This window comes from Corvus moneduloides, chromosome 15 (assembly GCF_009650955.1).
Source record: "Corvus moneduloides isolate bCorMon1 chromosome 15, bCorMon1.pri, whole genome shotgun sequence".
NCBI classification, from domain to species: Eukaryota; Metazoa; Chordata; class Aves; order Passeriformes; family Corvidae; genus Corvus; species Corvus moneduloides.
The window spans coordinates 265,439-279,984 of record NC_045490.1 but is presented as its reverse complement, the minus strand read 5'-3'; the positions used below and the strand labels follow the sequence as shown (position 1 = coordinate 279,984).

General features: G+C 48.8%; 1 protein-coding gene across 1 annotated transcript in view; it reads right to left on the bottom strand.

The window, feature by feature from the left end:
* The window catches only part of DPYSL3 (dihydropyrimidinase like 3), a 31,996-nt gene extending 23,184 nt beyond the window's left edge, over positions 1–8,812 (bottom strand). Inside the window, exon 1 of the mRNA XM_032125057.1 lies at positions 8,473–8,812. Within this exon, the coding sequence (XP_031980948.1) occupies positions 8,473–8,778 (306 nt within the window). The 5' untranslated portion in view covers positions 8,779–8,812. The remainder of the gene's footprint in view (positions 1–8,472) is intronic.
* Positions 8,813–14,546: the final 5,734 nt, after the last annotated feature.

Sequence of the window (14,546 nt, the reverse complement as noted above, 5' to 3'; positions counted from 1 at the left end):
GAGATGTGCTTTCCTCACGGTTGCTATGTGACACTCATGCAAATACAATCAAACACCCTGCCCTGGGCCCAAACATTCAAAACAGAAAAAAACTTTTTCCATAGGATCTCTTCCAGGTGCAGTGTGTGAGTACTCATATGCTTCAAAATACCCTCTATGAGAAGCATGGTCAATTTGAAAGTGACTTAAAATGGCAATCCTCAGAGCTCAAAACCTCCTCATGGCAGCAGATATTTGTGGACAGCCACAAGTGACAGAAGCAGGGTGAGGAGCACCAGTGATGTGAACACAGAATAGAAGGCCCATGCTGCTGCAAGGACTTTGGCACCAAAACAGATCCATCTCTGACTGTGGCCCACCAGCACTCAGCGGCCTGGCTCAAACCCCCTCTGTGGCGATCAGGAGGCTCCTGGACCCAGCTCTAATGCAAAGGACAAAAGCAGATCCCACCAGCCCTGTGTGTCTGTGGCCAATGACTCTTATACAGGCACAACCAATGTTCAGTGAATATCACCAGTCATGAAACAATCTGGGCTCAAATATAATGTTCAGCAGATTTGCCAGGCCAACCTGTCCCCATGCATACAATCTCCTCCTCCCCATATATACTCTTTGCATGGAACCATCCCTTCTGCTCTCCTAGCAGAGGAGTTTTCAGGGGTTAAGTTACCTCAGAGGCAGTGAATCCAAGGGACAGAAACACCATCCCTGCACCAAAGTGGGAAGTCCCATGCACCCAGAACAGTTCCTGCATCCAGCAGGCACAAAGAGAAGGTGTCCTGGCAAGGGAGAGGCTGTTTCTTCTCTTTGCCAGAAATAAATGATGTTGAAACCAAACATGTCAAATGGAATACACTAATATGTGTACACAAGTGACTGCTGCTTCAAGGCCAATTAATTCAATTTTAGCCTGATCCTGCAGAGCAATGAAGTGCCCTTGAGCTGGGAGGCTCCACAAGTGTTTTTCCTCTCCTGGGGCTGGGTTGGCTCAGTGACCCATATGAGGCCAGGACTGGGAGGGAGCTGCAAGCCGTGGGGGCTGGCCCAGCACACTATGGGACTGGTCACTGCTGGGGCCCCTGTCCCTCTGTTCAGCACCGCTGCCAGCAGCAGCAGTGACCAGCTGACAGGTTTCACCCCTGACAGCTCTGCTGGAGAAATCACCTCTTTCCAGTTCCTCCCTCAAAAGGCACAATGGAAATGTTCATGCTGCAGGCCGTGGCATCCCTCCCTCTTCCTGCTGCACCTGGGCTGGAAGAGCCTGCTCACCCAGAAGGCCATCCCTGGCAATACGCCAATGCCAAGTCTGCAGGGACATGGCTCCCGCTTCACTCGTGGCTCCTTTTGTGGCATGAGCTTTGGCTGCACAAGAGCTTCTGTATTTCTACTGGAACAACTCAGTTCCATCCCAGCAGAGATGGGTCAGCCTGAGTCCCTAAAACACAGGCATCCATCTAGTTCCCTTTAACATGCAGAGCAAGAACTAGGAAGGTTTGAACCGCCTGCTTAGTATGACTTCCCCCCCCACCCCCCCCCCACCCCGAGCTGTACAGAAACATCTGATACTGGATTCAAATCTATGTGCTGTAAAATGGAGCTCAGCTGTTCCCAGGAGGGCAATGGAAAAGATGCTGCTGGATCGAACCCACAGCCGAGAGCCAGCCCAGCTGAACAAGCCAAGGTCCAGCTGTAATTTCCAGCTTCTCAACCCTGTCTCCAGGAAGTCTGCTGACATGTTTGGGTTTTGTTTCTTTCTCCCATTTACTCCAGCCACCTGCAACAACTGCTCCCCAGCAGAAAAATCAACCTTCTCTGCTTTCCACCTCTTAGCAGAGGTGACGATGTCCATGTAGGGAAATCTTTTGCCTGAAATAAATCAACAGAGCACATGTAGCTCCGGATGGTCTCCGCCATGGTTTTCCTCATGATTAGGGCTGTCAGTGACCAGGTTTGTTCTCACCTGGACCATCTCTGAAGAGCAGACCACACATAGGAAATTACTTTTCTGGGTCTCATCACAAAACCTCCCTGGTTTTGTTGCCACTTGCAATGGCACCAACACTTTACAGTCTTTCCCTAGGTCTGTTTGCTTGTACTTTTGAGCTGAATCTCTTTTTGTCCCTCTTGGCTCATGTCTCTGAGCCTTCCACACCACATCAGGATAGTCCCTTCCCAACTGATATTCACAACATCACTGTCACCTGCACACATGCTGTACCTCTTCTTTCAGGTCACTAAAGATACGGGAGAAGAGTCACTTCCATCACAGATGCAGACAGCTCCCCGCTAAACAAGTCATGCACCCTCCCTTTAAGCCCCACGCAATTTTCCTGTGGAACCATATCTGCCAAACCAATTCCAAGCTCCCACTCCGGCGCAGGCATCCCAGCTAACAGGGTGCACACAGGGCCAAGATCATTTCAGGGTCCCCTCCCTTCAAACACAAGTGCTCTGCTTCTTCTGGCTGCCTCAACCTATGTGTCTGGTGCGGAGGGTGCCGCCAGTTGGCCACTGCCCAGCCACTGTGGGACTTCAGCTGCTTGGACAGGATGGCAAGAAAAACCTTCCTGCAAAAGGAAAGCAGCATGAGCACCACAAAGCACTCCCGGCCCTCCCTGAGCAGGGCAGCACAACTCTGAGTGACCACCTCAGGACTGCATTGAATCCTCCTGAAAGAGCCATGTCTCAGCATCTGGCAAGGCACCACCCATCGGGAAACAAAAGCCTCCAAAAGCTGGTCCACCTTGTGGCTGCACATATCGGAGACAAACACTTCTCCAGTCTGGGCAGGCAGAGCCGGGCAGTCCTGGCCTGCTGGAGGTACTAACATCTTAGATAAAAAGAAAAGGAAAAGATTATTTTAGACAGAACCAACTATTTTGCTGCAGCCAAACCACAATGTTTAATTTCAATTTAAACCTACTGAAGTTTGCATTTGACACTTTAAACTATGTTAATAAAAAATGTTTAGAGGAGTTTCCAACAACAAAGCCTCTTCCAAATGAGAAAGCAGTGAGCCTTGTCTTGCAAATCTCAAATATCACACAAATTTGTGAGAACAAGAACCACGTCCACATGGCTCATGCAGTTAGTTTGGCTCCCAAAATATGTTTGTGGATTGACTACTACCTGCCAAGAGGTGACACCTCTTCAAAACCCATGTCAGGACCACAGATGCCACTTCATCCCTCTGCCTCCTCCTACTGTGGTGTGACAGGGACAGAGGCTCCTCGTACCCTGCTGGGCCTCACCAGCCATGTCAGAAGAGAGATGCTGCTGCATCACTGCTGCCATGTCCTGCTGCAGGTGTTTTCCTTGTGGCACTCCCCACCAGAGCACTGAGTGAGCCCACAGCTGGCCTGCGGACCACAGGAGAAGCTAATCACAGCTACGCTGGAAGCTGCTCCTGGAAACAGCTCTTTCCTGATGAAGAACCAGGTGAGGCCTTTCTGTGTTTTCTGACAACCTCAGAAAACATATACAGTATAAAAAAAAGCATCACCTCTCCTACCTGCTACAATGGGCTATCACTAGAGAATCTTGCATGTGGTACTTCATGGCATGCTTGGTTAGGCCCACTGCTCCCCTAAAATGTACCATGGCCACTTTCTACTATTAATTGTTCAATGTGGAGAAAAAATATCACTGGGTTTTCATTTTAAACAAGTCTCCTGGGGTATTATTTTACAAAGGTAAAGAGCATTATAAACCCTATCATGGATGTAGAAAAGAACTCCTTGCCCTGCTTATGAGCCCCTTTTAAACCACCAGACCAGAATCCCTCTCAACATCGGGGTCATGGCACTAAAGAAAGATACCAACAGAAACCCTCCTCTGGCAGGTCGTGCCAGCAATCTGTCCTGAGCCCCTGCCATGTTTCTGGGGATATCTGCTTCAAGCAGGCTGAGAACAGGCTGCGTCAATGCGGGGCTGGCTCTCTTTTACACCTGGCTGCAAAACCCAGTTTCTTTCCTGCTTAATAATTCCATAAAGACCAACATGTCCTGGGAAGAGCATAAGGTTTTCAAGATCATATCAGCCCAAAATAACACTCACAGCATCATAGCAAAGCTCTGGCACTGCAAGATTGGCCTCCCACCTCAGTGCCCCAGATGAAGTGGCCAGGTACCCCAGAGGCCAATCCTGCCAGCCAGCTTCCTGTTCCCACTGGACTGCCCACATACTGGGGCCAGCCATTTCCAAAGCCTTCACCACGCTGAGCTGAGAACGAGGACAGAAGGAAACCAACGACTACTGCCACAAGGCAGTGTGAAAAATCAAACTACTTCCATGCTAGGGTAAGTTTTGTGATAAAACACAAGCTCTTTGCAGCAAGCAGGAACTCTTCAACTGAATCCCTAATTTCTCTGGAAATCTAGGCCTACTGCATAACTCCCATGGAATCCAATATCTGTCTTCTTACACAGGGGGGTGGGATAACAAACTCAGCAGTTTTGTGTAAGTGCTGGCAGTAACCTCTGTCCTAGCATGAGCAGCCAAAGAACTGACTCTTATTGCTGTGCTTCAGGCATCAGATTTCTTAAAAAACACAAACACATACATGTGGGAGTTTTTTCAATAAAGACCTGAATATTTAGCATTCAACTCCATGAACTGTAACGCAAGTTTAACTGTTGTGTTTGTTTTGTGGGAACTAGTTCAGTGGTTGGATTTGTTCCTATTGTTTGTAAAAGTAACAGAAATAATGTAACTCAAAATTATTCTTTCATAAAAAGAACAAGTAAAACCAAAACACAGATGCTCAATGGGGTGATACTGAGGTGATGAATTAATGCTATCAAAGTGCTTTAGGATCCCATCCTCAAATTCAGGATTTTAAACTGTGCTAAAGGCAGTGAACAACTGCAACTTCAGATTGCGCCAAGTTGCCTTGTGAGGTACAGACTGCCGTTGGCTTGGTGTTCCTGCTATAAATTACTGGCATTGGAAACCAAAAAGCTGAATGCTGAAGTCAGAGCACATTTTACAAGTGTCAGGAAAACGAAGAGAGAATCAAGTTAGTCCAAGCTTTGTTCTCCATTTGAGGCAGCCCTGCCTGTATTTCCAGGGTGTATGACAAGTTGATATCTAATCTATATTGATTGGTATCACACAATCAGACATGTGTGACACTGGCTGACTGCAGGAAAAAGCCAAGGACTGGCTCCTGCTGGTCTTCTGGAGGGGGCAAACTCTTCACCTGCTTTCACTGCCCGCTTGTTTCCCTTACGTTCCTTTTCCCCTTCCTCCCCAGCCAACAGAGCTGCTCCAGCCTGCAGTAAAGCCACAGTCCCATGTTTGTTTCCAAGCCAGTTGCCGTGGAAATGACAACTTAGCTGCAGAACCACGCAGAAGGACAGACAGACAAAACATCTGGGGGATAGCACCACGTGCTCCTGCCTGTATGACTGGACAGGAAGATGAAAATGCAGGGTCTCTGCATGCCTGAGCAGTGAGAGGGACGTGGACAAGGCCTCTACAGGCTTCTGGTTGACCTTCCCAGGCACCAGGCACAAAGTGTAAGGCTCCTTCTCTGCTTCTCAAAGCCCTGCTGCCTCTGCAGATGCCCAGTACTGCAGCTCTCCAGTACCTATTCACACATCACCAGCCCTCCGTGAACATCCGGGCCACAGGATGTCTGTGGGGTGGAGGGTGTCTGTAATCTACAGAGAAACTCTCTTTTTACTTCATGGTAGTAAAGTGAACATAGTAATCCACTCTGGCTAAACAAATAGCATGACAACTCTCAAAGAAAACTGCAGGACACTTCACAAGGGCAGAGTCCACACTGGCTATTACTGATAAAACCTGCACTGAGTTAAATCACTCTTGTTAAAAATGGTCTCTACGAATAGGCCAGATCAGCACTGAATCTGGCCCTCCAGCGTTGTTCCTCCAAATCTTAAGTGTTGTGCAACAACAACTCTTGCTGCAGCAGAACTCAGTAGCAGGGAAAGAGACCTCCTGCTTTGAGCAAAGAGCACCTGAAAGGCACATCTCCTGTTCCCCAGGCGGCCCACCAGCCCACAGAAGGCAGCCCCCCATAGCCGCAGCCTCCACAGTAGTCCCCCTAGCCCCTACCCTAACGACTGTCACTCTCGGTCCCTAAATCCACCGCAAAGCTCAAAGTTCCACTGACAGAGCAAAGGCACAGCTCCCAACTGCTCTGAGCTATATCCCCACTATGACTTCAATGCACCTCAATATACAGCCCAGTTTTGTCCTTCCAATAGACTCTGTGATAAAACAAAGTGAGGTTGGACCATGTGCCTGGGTCTGTATTATGCTGTCCAGCTGCATGACACCACGTGTTATCACCATGCATTTATTCACTACAGTTGTCTCCCTGTAGAAATGTTGGTGCTTTAATTGTAATTAACGTCATTATAGGAAAAAAAAAAAAACCACAAAACAACAACAACAAAAAAACCCACAAACAAACAAGGTGTATTGGTCTGTTGTACTTCCAAAAAACTGTTCACTGCAAAAATTAGAAGACAGATCTCTGTCTGTTGCCCTAGGCACAGGCAAGTCTCGTACTTTCAGCTTCTCTAACAAACAAGTTGCTTGGGCAAGAGTAGATGACTTGAGCTCTCTCTGTGTTTCTTAATCTGTGAAATTATTCAAAGTTCAATTTGCCTTGACAAAAGTGCCTTTGTGTGTCCCAAGTCTGCAGAGTCCAACACAGGCAAATTCCCCATGGCTGTGCAGGCAGTGGGGCTCAGTGTGCACAATTCATTTCCCATTGGACTGTCCTATTTTCGGACACCCCAAAGCTTGAAAGTCACAATACCAAGTCATACAATTCCTTCTAGCCATGCACACAGAAAAACACATGTATGAAGTTGCCCACCCTCTTAGGCAAGATGTGCAGATAAAAGGGATTTGGTTCCTGATGCTTATCAGCTGAAGGCCTTGGAGGAAGAAATCTAGAGGTAGAAATCATCAGGAAGAGAGGAGCAGCTGAAGGAAATCCTCAGCTACAAAACACCAGAGATAAGGGTCTACATAAGACCTTAAAAGGGAAGAAGACTTTTTTGAATTTTTGGCACAGCTAATAAAGAAAAGCCCACAGCAAAGCGTGCAGACAGGCTGTCAGGAGCTTCAGCTTCTTTTCCAACAAGCAGCAGCATTAAATTGTTAACGCAGTGGTCAGTTCTGCAGCTGCTACTTAAACCATGTGGACAAGGTTGGTACTGACAGGATAATGTTAATTTTGTTCCGGACTCTGTAAAACTGCTGTAAAGGAGCAAAGCTCAAGAACATGAACCGAGAAGCATGCCAGTAAGAAACCAAAAAGCAGAGGCTGAAGAAATTAAAGTGCAATGAAGACAGCTCAAAATAAGCATTGCCTAGCTAGACATTCCTACAGAAGACACTTAGGACAGCCTGATGCTTTTCCCCAAAACCAAGACAGGCCAAGTCATCGCAGTTCACTGCTGTGCTTCCACTAGGCTCAAGCTGGTGAGGTTAGGCCTCCAGATCACAGATGTCTGCTGTTTATCAGCGTTTGCACTCCAGGCCCAAGTGGAAGTTTCTGCAGAACCCCATGACAACCACTCCATCTCTTTGTGCTGACATGCAGGTGATTTTTCATTCCATGTTCAAAAGGGGGGGGGGGGGGAAGGACGGCGAGGGGGTGTTGCCCCTGTTCACGGTTAAAAAAGAGTGACCTTAAGACAGCTGTTAAAAAGTTCAGCCCCTAACAAACTTATTGACCAACAGCAGCAAGTGGCCTTACTTGCCTGATACAAAAATGAACCACGGGACCACTGAAATCCCAACCATGACATTCACCCAACACTATTAACTTAATCATCTTCTTGCCCAACTGCTAGTGCAAGTAGGACCAGAACCAGCACAGCAAGCCATCTCACCCTCCAGCAGAAGGACTACGCTGTGGAGCTGGATGGATTAGTTTATCACTTTCACTTCGGTGTAAGTTGAGAAACTTTGTGCCTGGTGATACCTTCAACACTGCCACTTCCAGTGCCGTCCCCCCACTGCTGGTGTGGTACTTCTGGTTTGTATCCGTGAGAGATAAGGATCTGCCTGGTTTGGAGCAACAGCTCCAAAACCCCCAGGTTTTTTTGGTTTTTTTTCCATGTTGGGTAGCGCGGGAGCAGGTATTCTTTCATACAAGTACAAAAGAGCCACTGCAGCAAACCAAGCCAGCGGCTCTGACTCTCCCGGTGCCGCGGTCAGACCGCCGACATCCCGCTCGGCGGACGGAGCTCCGCGCACTGGGAACGACCGCGACGCTGCCTTGCCGCGGGGGCGGCGGGGGACGCTGCGGGAAGCCGGGGCGGAGAAGCCACCGCGGCACCACCAGCGGCTCCTCCAGGGCCAGCCCCGGGGGCGAGCAGCGGCGGGACCCACCCGCGGCTCCGCACCGCCCCCCGAGACCCCGCCCCGGGGCCCGCGCCCGCTGCCCCGGTCCCGGCCCAGCCCCGCCACGCCGCTGGCCCCTACCCCGTCGTCCGCGGGGGCTGGGTCCTGGAGCCGCTCTTCGCCGGAGGCAGCGCGGAGGTCGCCAGCGGTCGGGCCGGAGCCGGGGGCCGCGCCGGGCGGAGGGTCGGGGTCGGGGCCGGGGCGGGTGGGCGGCGGGGCGCGGCGCTGCCCAACGCGCAGTGCCCCAAAGTCGAGGGTCTTGCTTTCAAAGGCGCCCTCGACGCTGCAGAAGAGCCCCCCGCGCTTCTGACGAGGCACCGCCGCCGAGCCGGGCCGCGCCAGGTACACCGGCAGCTCCTCATCGTCGCGCCGCCCGTCCGCCGCCATCCCCGCCGCGCCGCCAGGACGGGACGGACGGGGCGGGACGGGGCGGGACTGGGCCGCGGGCTCGGGGCGGGGCGGACCCGACGTGAGGCTGAGGGGCGGTGGGGCAAGAGTGGATGCCGCTCGGCCGGAGCCGGGGTCACCTTCTCCGGCGTTCTCCGGTTGTCCGGCTCGCTGCGGGGAGCTGCCACCGGCCGCGTTCGCGGCACGCTCCAGCCGTGAGGATGGAGCGGACACACGGGAGTGCCTCGCTGCTGACCATGTGGGGCGCTCGGTAGATGGGCTGTGCCCGGACGCATCGGCAGCAGCCCCGACAGCAGCCGCAATAGCCGCGTGTCAGTTTTCCCCCACCGGTGCGCGGGCGCTGCCCACAAACCAGCGTTTGCTCACAAGCCCTGGGCCGTACCTCATTCTGCTTGGGCCGTGGTCCCTGCAGAGGCACTGCGGTTAGGTGGACGCTAGAGCCAGACACAAGCAATATCCACTGCACGAAGTCTTCACTGCTCCCAAACGCGAGCACGGGTGTTCCTGTCACAAAAAACACCAGACCGGCCGCACAAAAAAGCTTCGTGTGTTGGCTAGTCTAAGCTGTTTCTTTGAGAGCTCTGTTGCAACTTCATTTCAAAAGTACTGGAGGCCCAAAGGACAAAGGGACAGCCAAGACTGGGTCTTACAAATGCTAATGGCTGTTTAACAGTACTAGCCTGTGAAATATATCGTGAGCACCAAAACTGGAGCTTTGACTAAAATTGTTTTGCCAAGTGCTCATTTCTTTATCTAGAACAAGTGTACATGGTACCTGTGTTCAACATCCTGTCAAGTCATTTCTCAAACTACATTTTTATGTTACGAGATGTTGTCAGTCATGCTTTTTCCAACCTTTTCTGTAAAACCAAAGCAGTGCCATTATCTCTCCGAGAACTGGTGGTTCTTAAGGAAAACCCGCATGGAGCCTGACCCATCGTGGAGAAAAATGACCCTGTGATTAAGCCTGGAGAGGCAGTCTCGGGGCATTGGCTGACTAAGGCTTGAGGCTATGTGGGAGGAAATGGTTTGGGACCAATTCCCTCCTTTTGCACGCTGGGAAACAGCCTGCTTTTGTAACAGGACTTGTACCAGTGTCATTAACTGGGTCCGTTTTTTCTCCATCTAAGTGAAATAATCTACAGTAACTTGAATTTTTGACTAATTATTCAGGTCTAAAGAGTTGGGAGAAGAGAGGATGCACTAAATATAAATAGACTGTGTCTGCAAACTTGGAAGAGTTACTTTAAAAGCTTTGTGTTACACAGCACAGTGAACACATCAGTGTCCGTCCTTTCTTTCTCTAAAGCAGCACCAGAGAGGGTTGCATTTGGTTGTTCTTGGGTTCTTACGTGAACTCTAATATGCAGCTGCCCCAGCATTGTGGCTTCATGATGCTCAGCACCATGAGTGTCATGCCTGCACCAGAGCCCCGCCTCCACCTGACCAGGATGTGACAGGAGAAGAGCCCAGTGCTGTCATGTTTCAGGTGCAGGGGCAGCAGCAGTGGCTGGCAGCTAGGGAAGGAAGTATCCCTTCAAAATAGCCAGAACACGTTTGTTCTAGAGTTTTTTCCTACTCCTATTCTCCTGGCAAATGCTCCTCCTCTGTAACTGGATGCTTAGCATCAAGACCACCAGTACTGGCCAAGCAAATGCACACAAAGTGGCTGCCCACCAGGTCTTTACCTTCCTAAGGGACTGCCTTAGCATAAAGGAATTTATCCTCCTCCTACTGCAAGTGGGATTCACTGAGTAGAAGATGAAACCCCCTCTCAGACAGCTTCTGCCCCTCTCGTGAGTGGGATGTGCTGATCTCAGAGCTGGTGGCTGGTGAGCTGAGTCCCTGCCTCCTCAGGGCCAAGCAATAGCACAGGAGGAGTGAGCCTTTCCTGGGAAGAACAGTGTGCCCCTGCACTGCAGGCTGCCTTGTGCCTGTGTGCACTAACCACAGTTAAGTTAGAGTGAACTCGTTGTTTTGGTTGGGACGTCTCTGTATGGCTGTGCAACTTTATGGGGAATTAAAATTCTCTGGAACGGGGCCTGGCCTTTGTCTGATTCTGCAAATGTGCAAAAGTTTCAGCACTGTACTTTAATAGCAATATTTATTTAAATCCTGATTCCAGTGTTTATCTTTCCTAGTGCCTTGCTGCGTAGATGGTTGCACTGAAATTATCTGCATCAGTAAAGGAGTACGAGGCTCTTCTGGGAAGTGAAGGCTTTAAAATCTGACTTTCAATGAAAATCATTCACTTTATAAAAGACAATACTTGATTTTTACTTTTTAAATTGCCATTCACTTTTAAGGTCTTTTTTGTTAGGTGTTGTAAGGCTACTAGTTCAAGAATACCATGAAAATGGAAGTTTGTGTTCAGTGTGTGTTCACTGCATGGTTGCTTTCAAGCCCATCAGAACGCATTATTTTTATTTCTGTATATGTATATCTTGGATCAAATGTGAAGCTTTTAATTATACAATGACAAAATGTCTGCCCCCTGTAGTTAAGTAAATGTCTGTCAGGCAAACAGTCATGAGTGGTGCAATTTCAAACCCTGCTGGCAAACCAGCTCTCTTCTCACTTCTCTGTACAAAGTAGATGGAAGATAGAGATCAGGGAGGAGATCCAGTGGGAAGGCTGTTTCTCCTGCCTGAGCCCAGGGAAGATGGAGATGGTAGGCATGTGAGCTCATGTGCCTTGTGCTGCCACAGGACCCATCAGAGCCAACCGTCAGTCCTGCAAGGGTTTCCTTTGCTCAAGAGCTGGGTTCACATCCTGACCCCAGAACAGGAGTGCTGGTCCTCGTGGGTCAGGAATCTGAGCTGAGCCCGCCAGATGGGCATTGCTGGTTGGTATAATGAAGGAACAGAAATAGGCTGCTCTTCTGATCTAAAAAACAGCATTTATTTTATGGGAAGTTCTGTAGTGGCAAGCTCCTGATTCATGTCTTTCTAGTTGAGTAAGAACTGTTTAAGGCACACTGAGAAATGGAAATCAGTCATGTTATAAGGTGAGCCGCACTGGTTATGAATGGGGGAATCATGCAGCCTTCTGGGAAGTGGTCTTTAAGCAAATCCCTTTCTGCAAAAGGATTAGTTAATAAGATGGGACATAATCACCCTGTCTGGGGTGCGGGTTTCCTTGTTCTGTGCTCTCAAAACTCCAGTGCTGGTTTTCTTTGTCCTCATTGGTTGCTGCCAGAGCACCAGCTGGGGTCCCCGTCAGAGCCTCTGTGGGGAATCGCAGGCTCTAAATGCCGACAGCCCGAGCCACAGAGTATCTAGTGAGAGGCACAAGGTGTCGTGTAACTTTATCAAGCATTTTCTCCATGAGACTGTCAAACTTACTGTTATCTTTTAAATGCTTGAAGAGGAATGTAAATTGCCAACTGAATCATTCAAATAGCAAAGGTATTGACAGAGAAGTCAAATTAGGTCATCTTGCCTGCAACTGCCAAGGCACAGTTGTCCTCTTATGGGTATTTTCTGATGGCTTTGCTAATTTATTTTCCATTTGTCAGGGCAGTGCGCAGTTTCTTAATTGGCAATACTCTGCATCTTCTGCTGGCAAACTTCTGTGCTGGTTCCCAGCTCCCAGATGCTTTGTGCAACATCATTCTTCCAGTAATAAAAATAGAAAATGGTTTAAAAGAATGAAGCGTGTCCCAGATCATGTCATCTTGTTCACGTAATGCTTCCTGTGTCACTGGAAGTTGCTCATTACACCAGGAAACATCTCAGGCTCCATAGCTGTGACTACAATGCTCATTAGACTCAAAGCATTTTGTATTATTTGAAGGAAGCAGACTGTTGACATTAGGTGGGATTTGACCCCTTCCTTCACCAATGCTGACAAGCTTGAGCTATGTCCTGAGTGAGGACATTTCCTTCCTTGATGTGAGATCCATACAGAATGGTTTTACACTGATTTTCTGTGGGTCTGGGGGCAGCAGATCTTTGATTGTGTGTGAAAAGGATATAACAACCACATAACATGGTGAGCAGGATAAATGCATATCAGCTTTCATAGCTCATTTTCTTCTAAGGTCTGTGGGTTCAGCTGGAGAAGCAGCAGGGCAGTGGTAGTAACAGGTTAACACTGATTTCTTCTAATTCCTACAGGATTTGATAAAACTGCATCCCTTTATTACATGCATGATAAGTTGCAATGATGAAGTAAGTTCTAGTTGTCTTGTTTCATGCAAACTTAGAGCTGCCTGCTCATACTCTGCAGTCATGATTTGCAAGCATGTTTCCTGTTTTGGAGGCTGCCAGATAAACAGGGGTGTTCTACTATCATTCTTGCGGCAGTGTCAGGACAGCCCCCGGCACTGCCTTTCATGTGCCTCAGGGAAAGTCAGGCTAAGTACAAATGCAGAAGAAACAGTGAAAGAGCCAAGAAAATCTGATTGTCCCACTTACATTTAGAAGCAGAGGTCAGGGATGGCTGGGCTCTTTTGTTCTCCAAGAAATTGCATGTTTATGAAGGGCAGGTGACTGATGAGCCTGCTATCTCAATCAGCTGGGGAGGGCCAGTGGCTGATGCCTCCATCACCACACTCCAGTTTCTAAACTTTCAGACATACCATGTTAGAAGATGAGACAGACCTTTGTAATCCTCCAGGCTGCTCTGCATATCAGTCACTGGGGAACTGCTGTGTGCAGGATGTTGTCCTTGGTGAAATCCTTTACCAAAGCCAAAGCACTTCAGACTCAGAAAGGCAAAGCATTTGACTCTGTCAAAAGCTTGTTCAGTATTTCATGTCAAAGCCACAGGGAGAGTGGGTTAATAGTGTGGTAATTTCTACTGCAGAATGCTATTGTATTGTTGGAGGGAGTAACTTCAGGCAACACACACAGCCTGACTTCAGCATGCTGCCAGTCTGTCATACTAACAGAGACCACAAATCCGATAAGCAGCTGGAAGTTATAATCTTCTGTGCTCAGTTATTCCAAGAATATTTCTGAAATGCAGTAATGCTTTTTGCTCCCAGATTTGTTTAGTGCTGAGCAAAACCCTATGGAAAATTCCAGTATTTCAACACATGGGGTAATTTTTCCTCCTGAAATGAGCTGCTAGTCAAAATGTTAAGAAATAGTAACTGTGGAAAAAGAGTTCTGAAAGTTTTTTCTGTGGGGAATCTGGACTCTCCTTCTCCCTCACCAGGTCCTCCAAAGAAAGACTACTGTCTTCTCGGCGTTGAAGGAACTCCCGTGGCACTGCCGGCCTTGCAGTTAGATGCAAACTGAATCACTCAGTTACAAAGTTGTTGGGGTCAAAAGACACCAGAGATAAAGCTCTCACAAGGCAGAAGAAGCAATGTTTTCAAGAAGGTCAGAAGCACAGGTTTGGCATCAGTATGAAACCCCAAGTATTCCAGCCTGGCTAGAGTCCACTGGGCCCACCTGATTTAACAAGGAGGAACGGGTGGTGACTCTGGAGGTTCTGCACATCAGGTGAGCTCCAGCCACCTTTCATTAAGATGGACCAACCCAGAGATATAACTCCAGATTTCTAGGAACAACTAAGTAAACTTGTAGACATCTTCTGTTGTTTGCATGTCAATGGGTATCTTCAGGATCACAGTTTCAGGAATGGTGAGATTTTAGCCACTCTAACAGCTGTCTGGCTTGGTGTGGTATGGACCCTTAGGGCCTGGATGGAATGGATTTATGTAAGAAAATACACATTCTGTGTAAGTTTGAAGCCCAGAATATTCTGCCAGATGTGTGTCACCAGATTCACTTCAA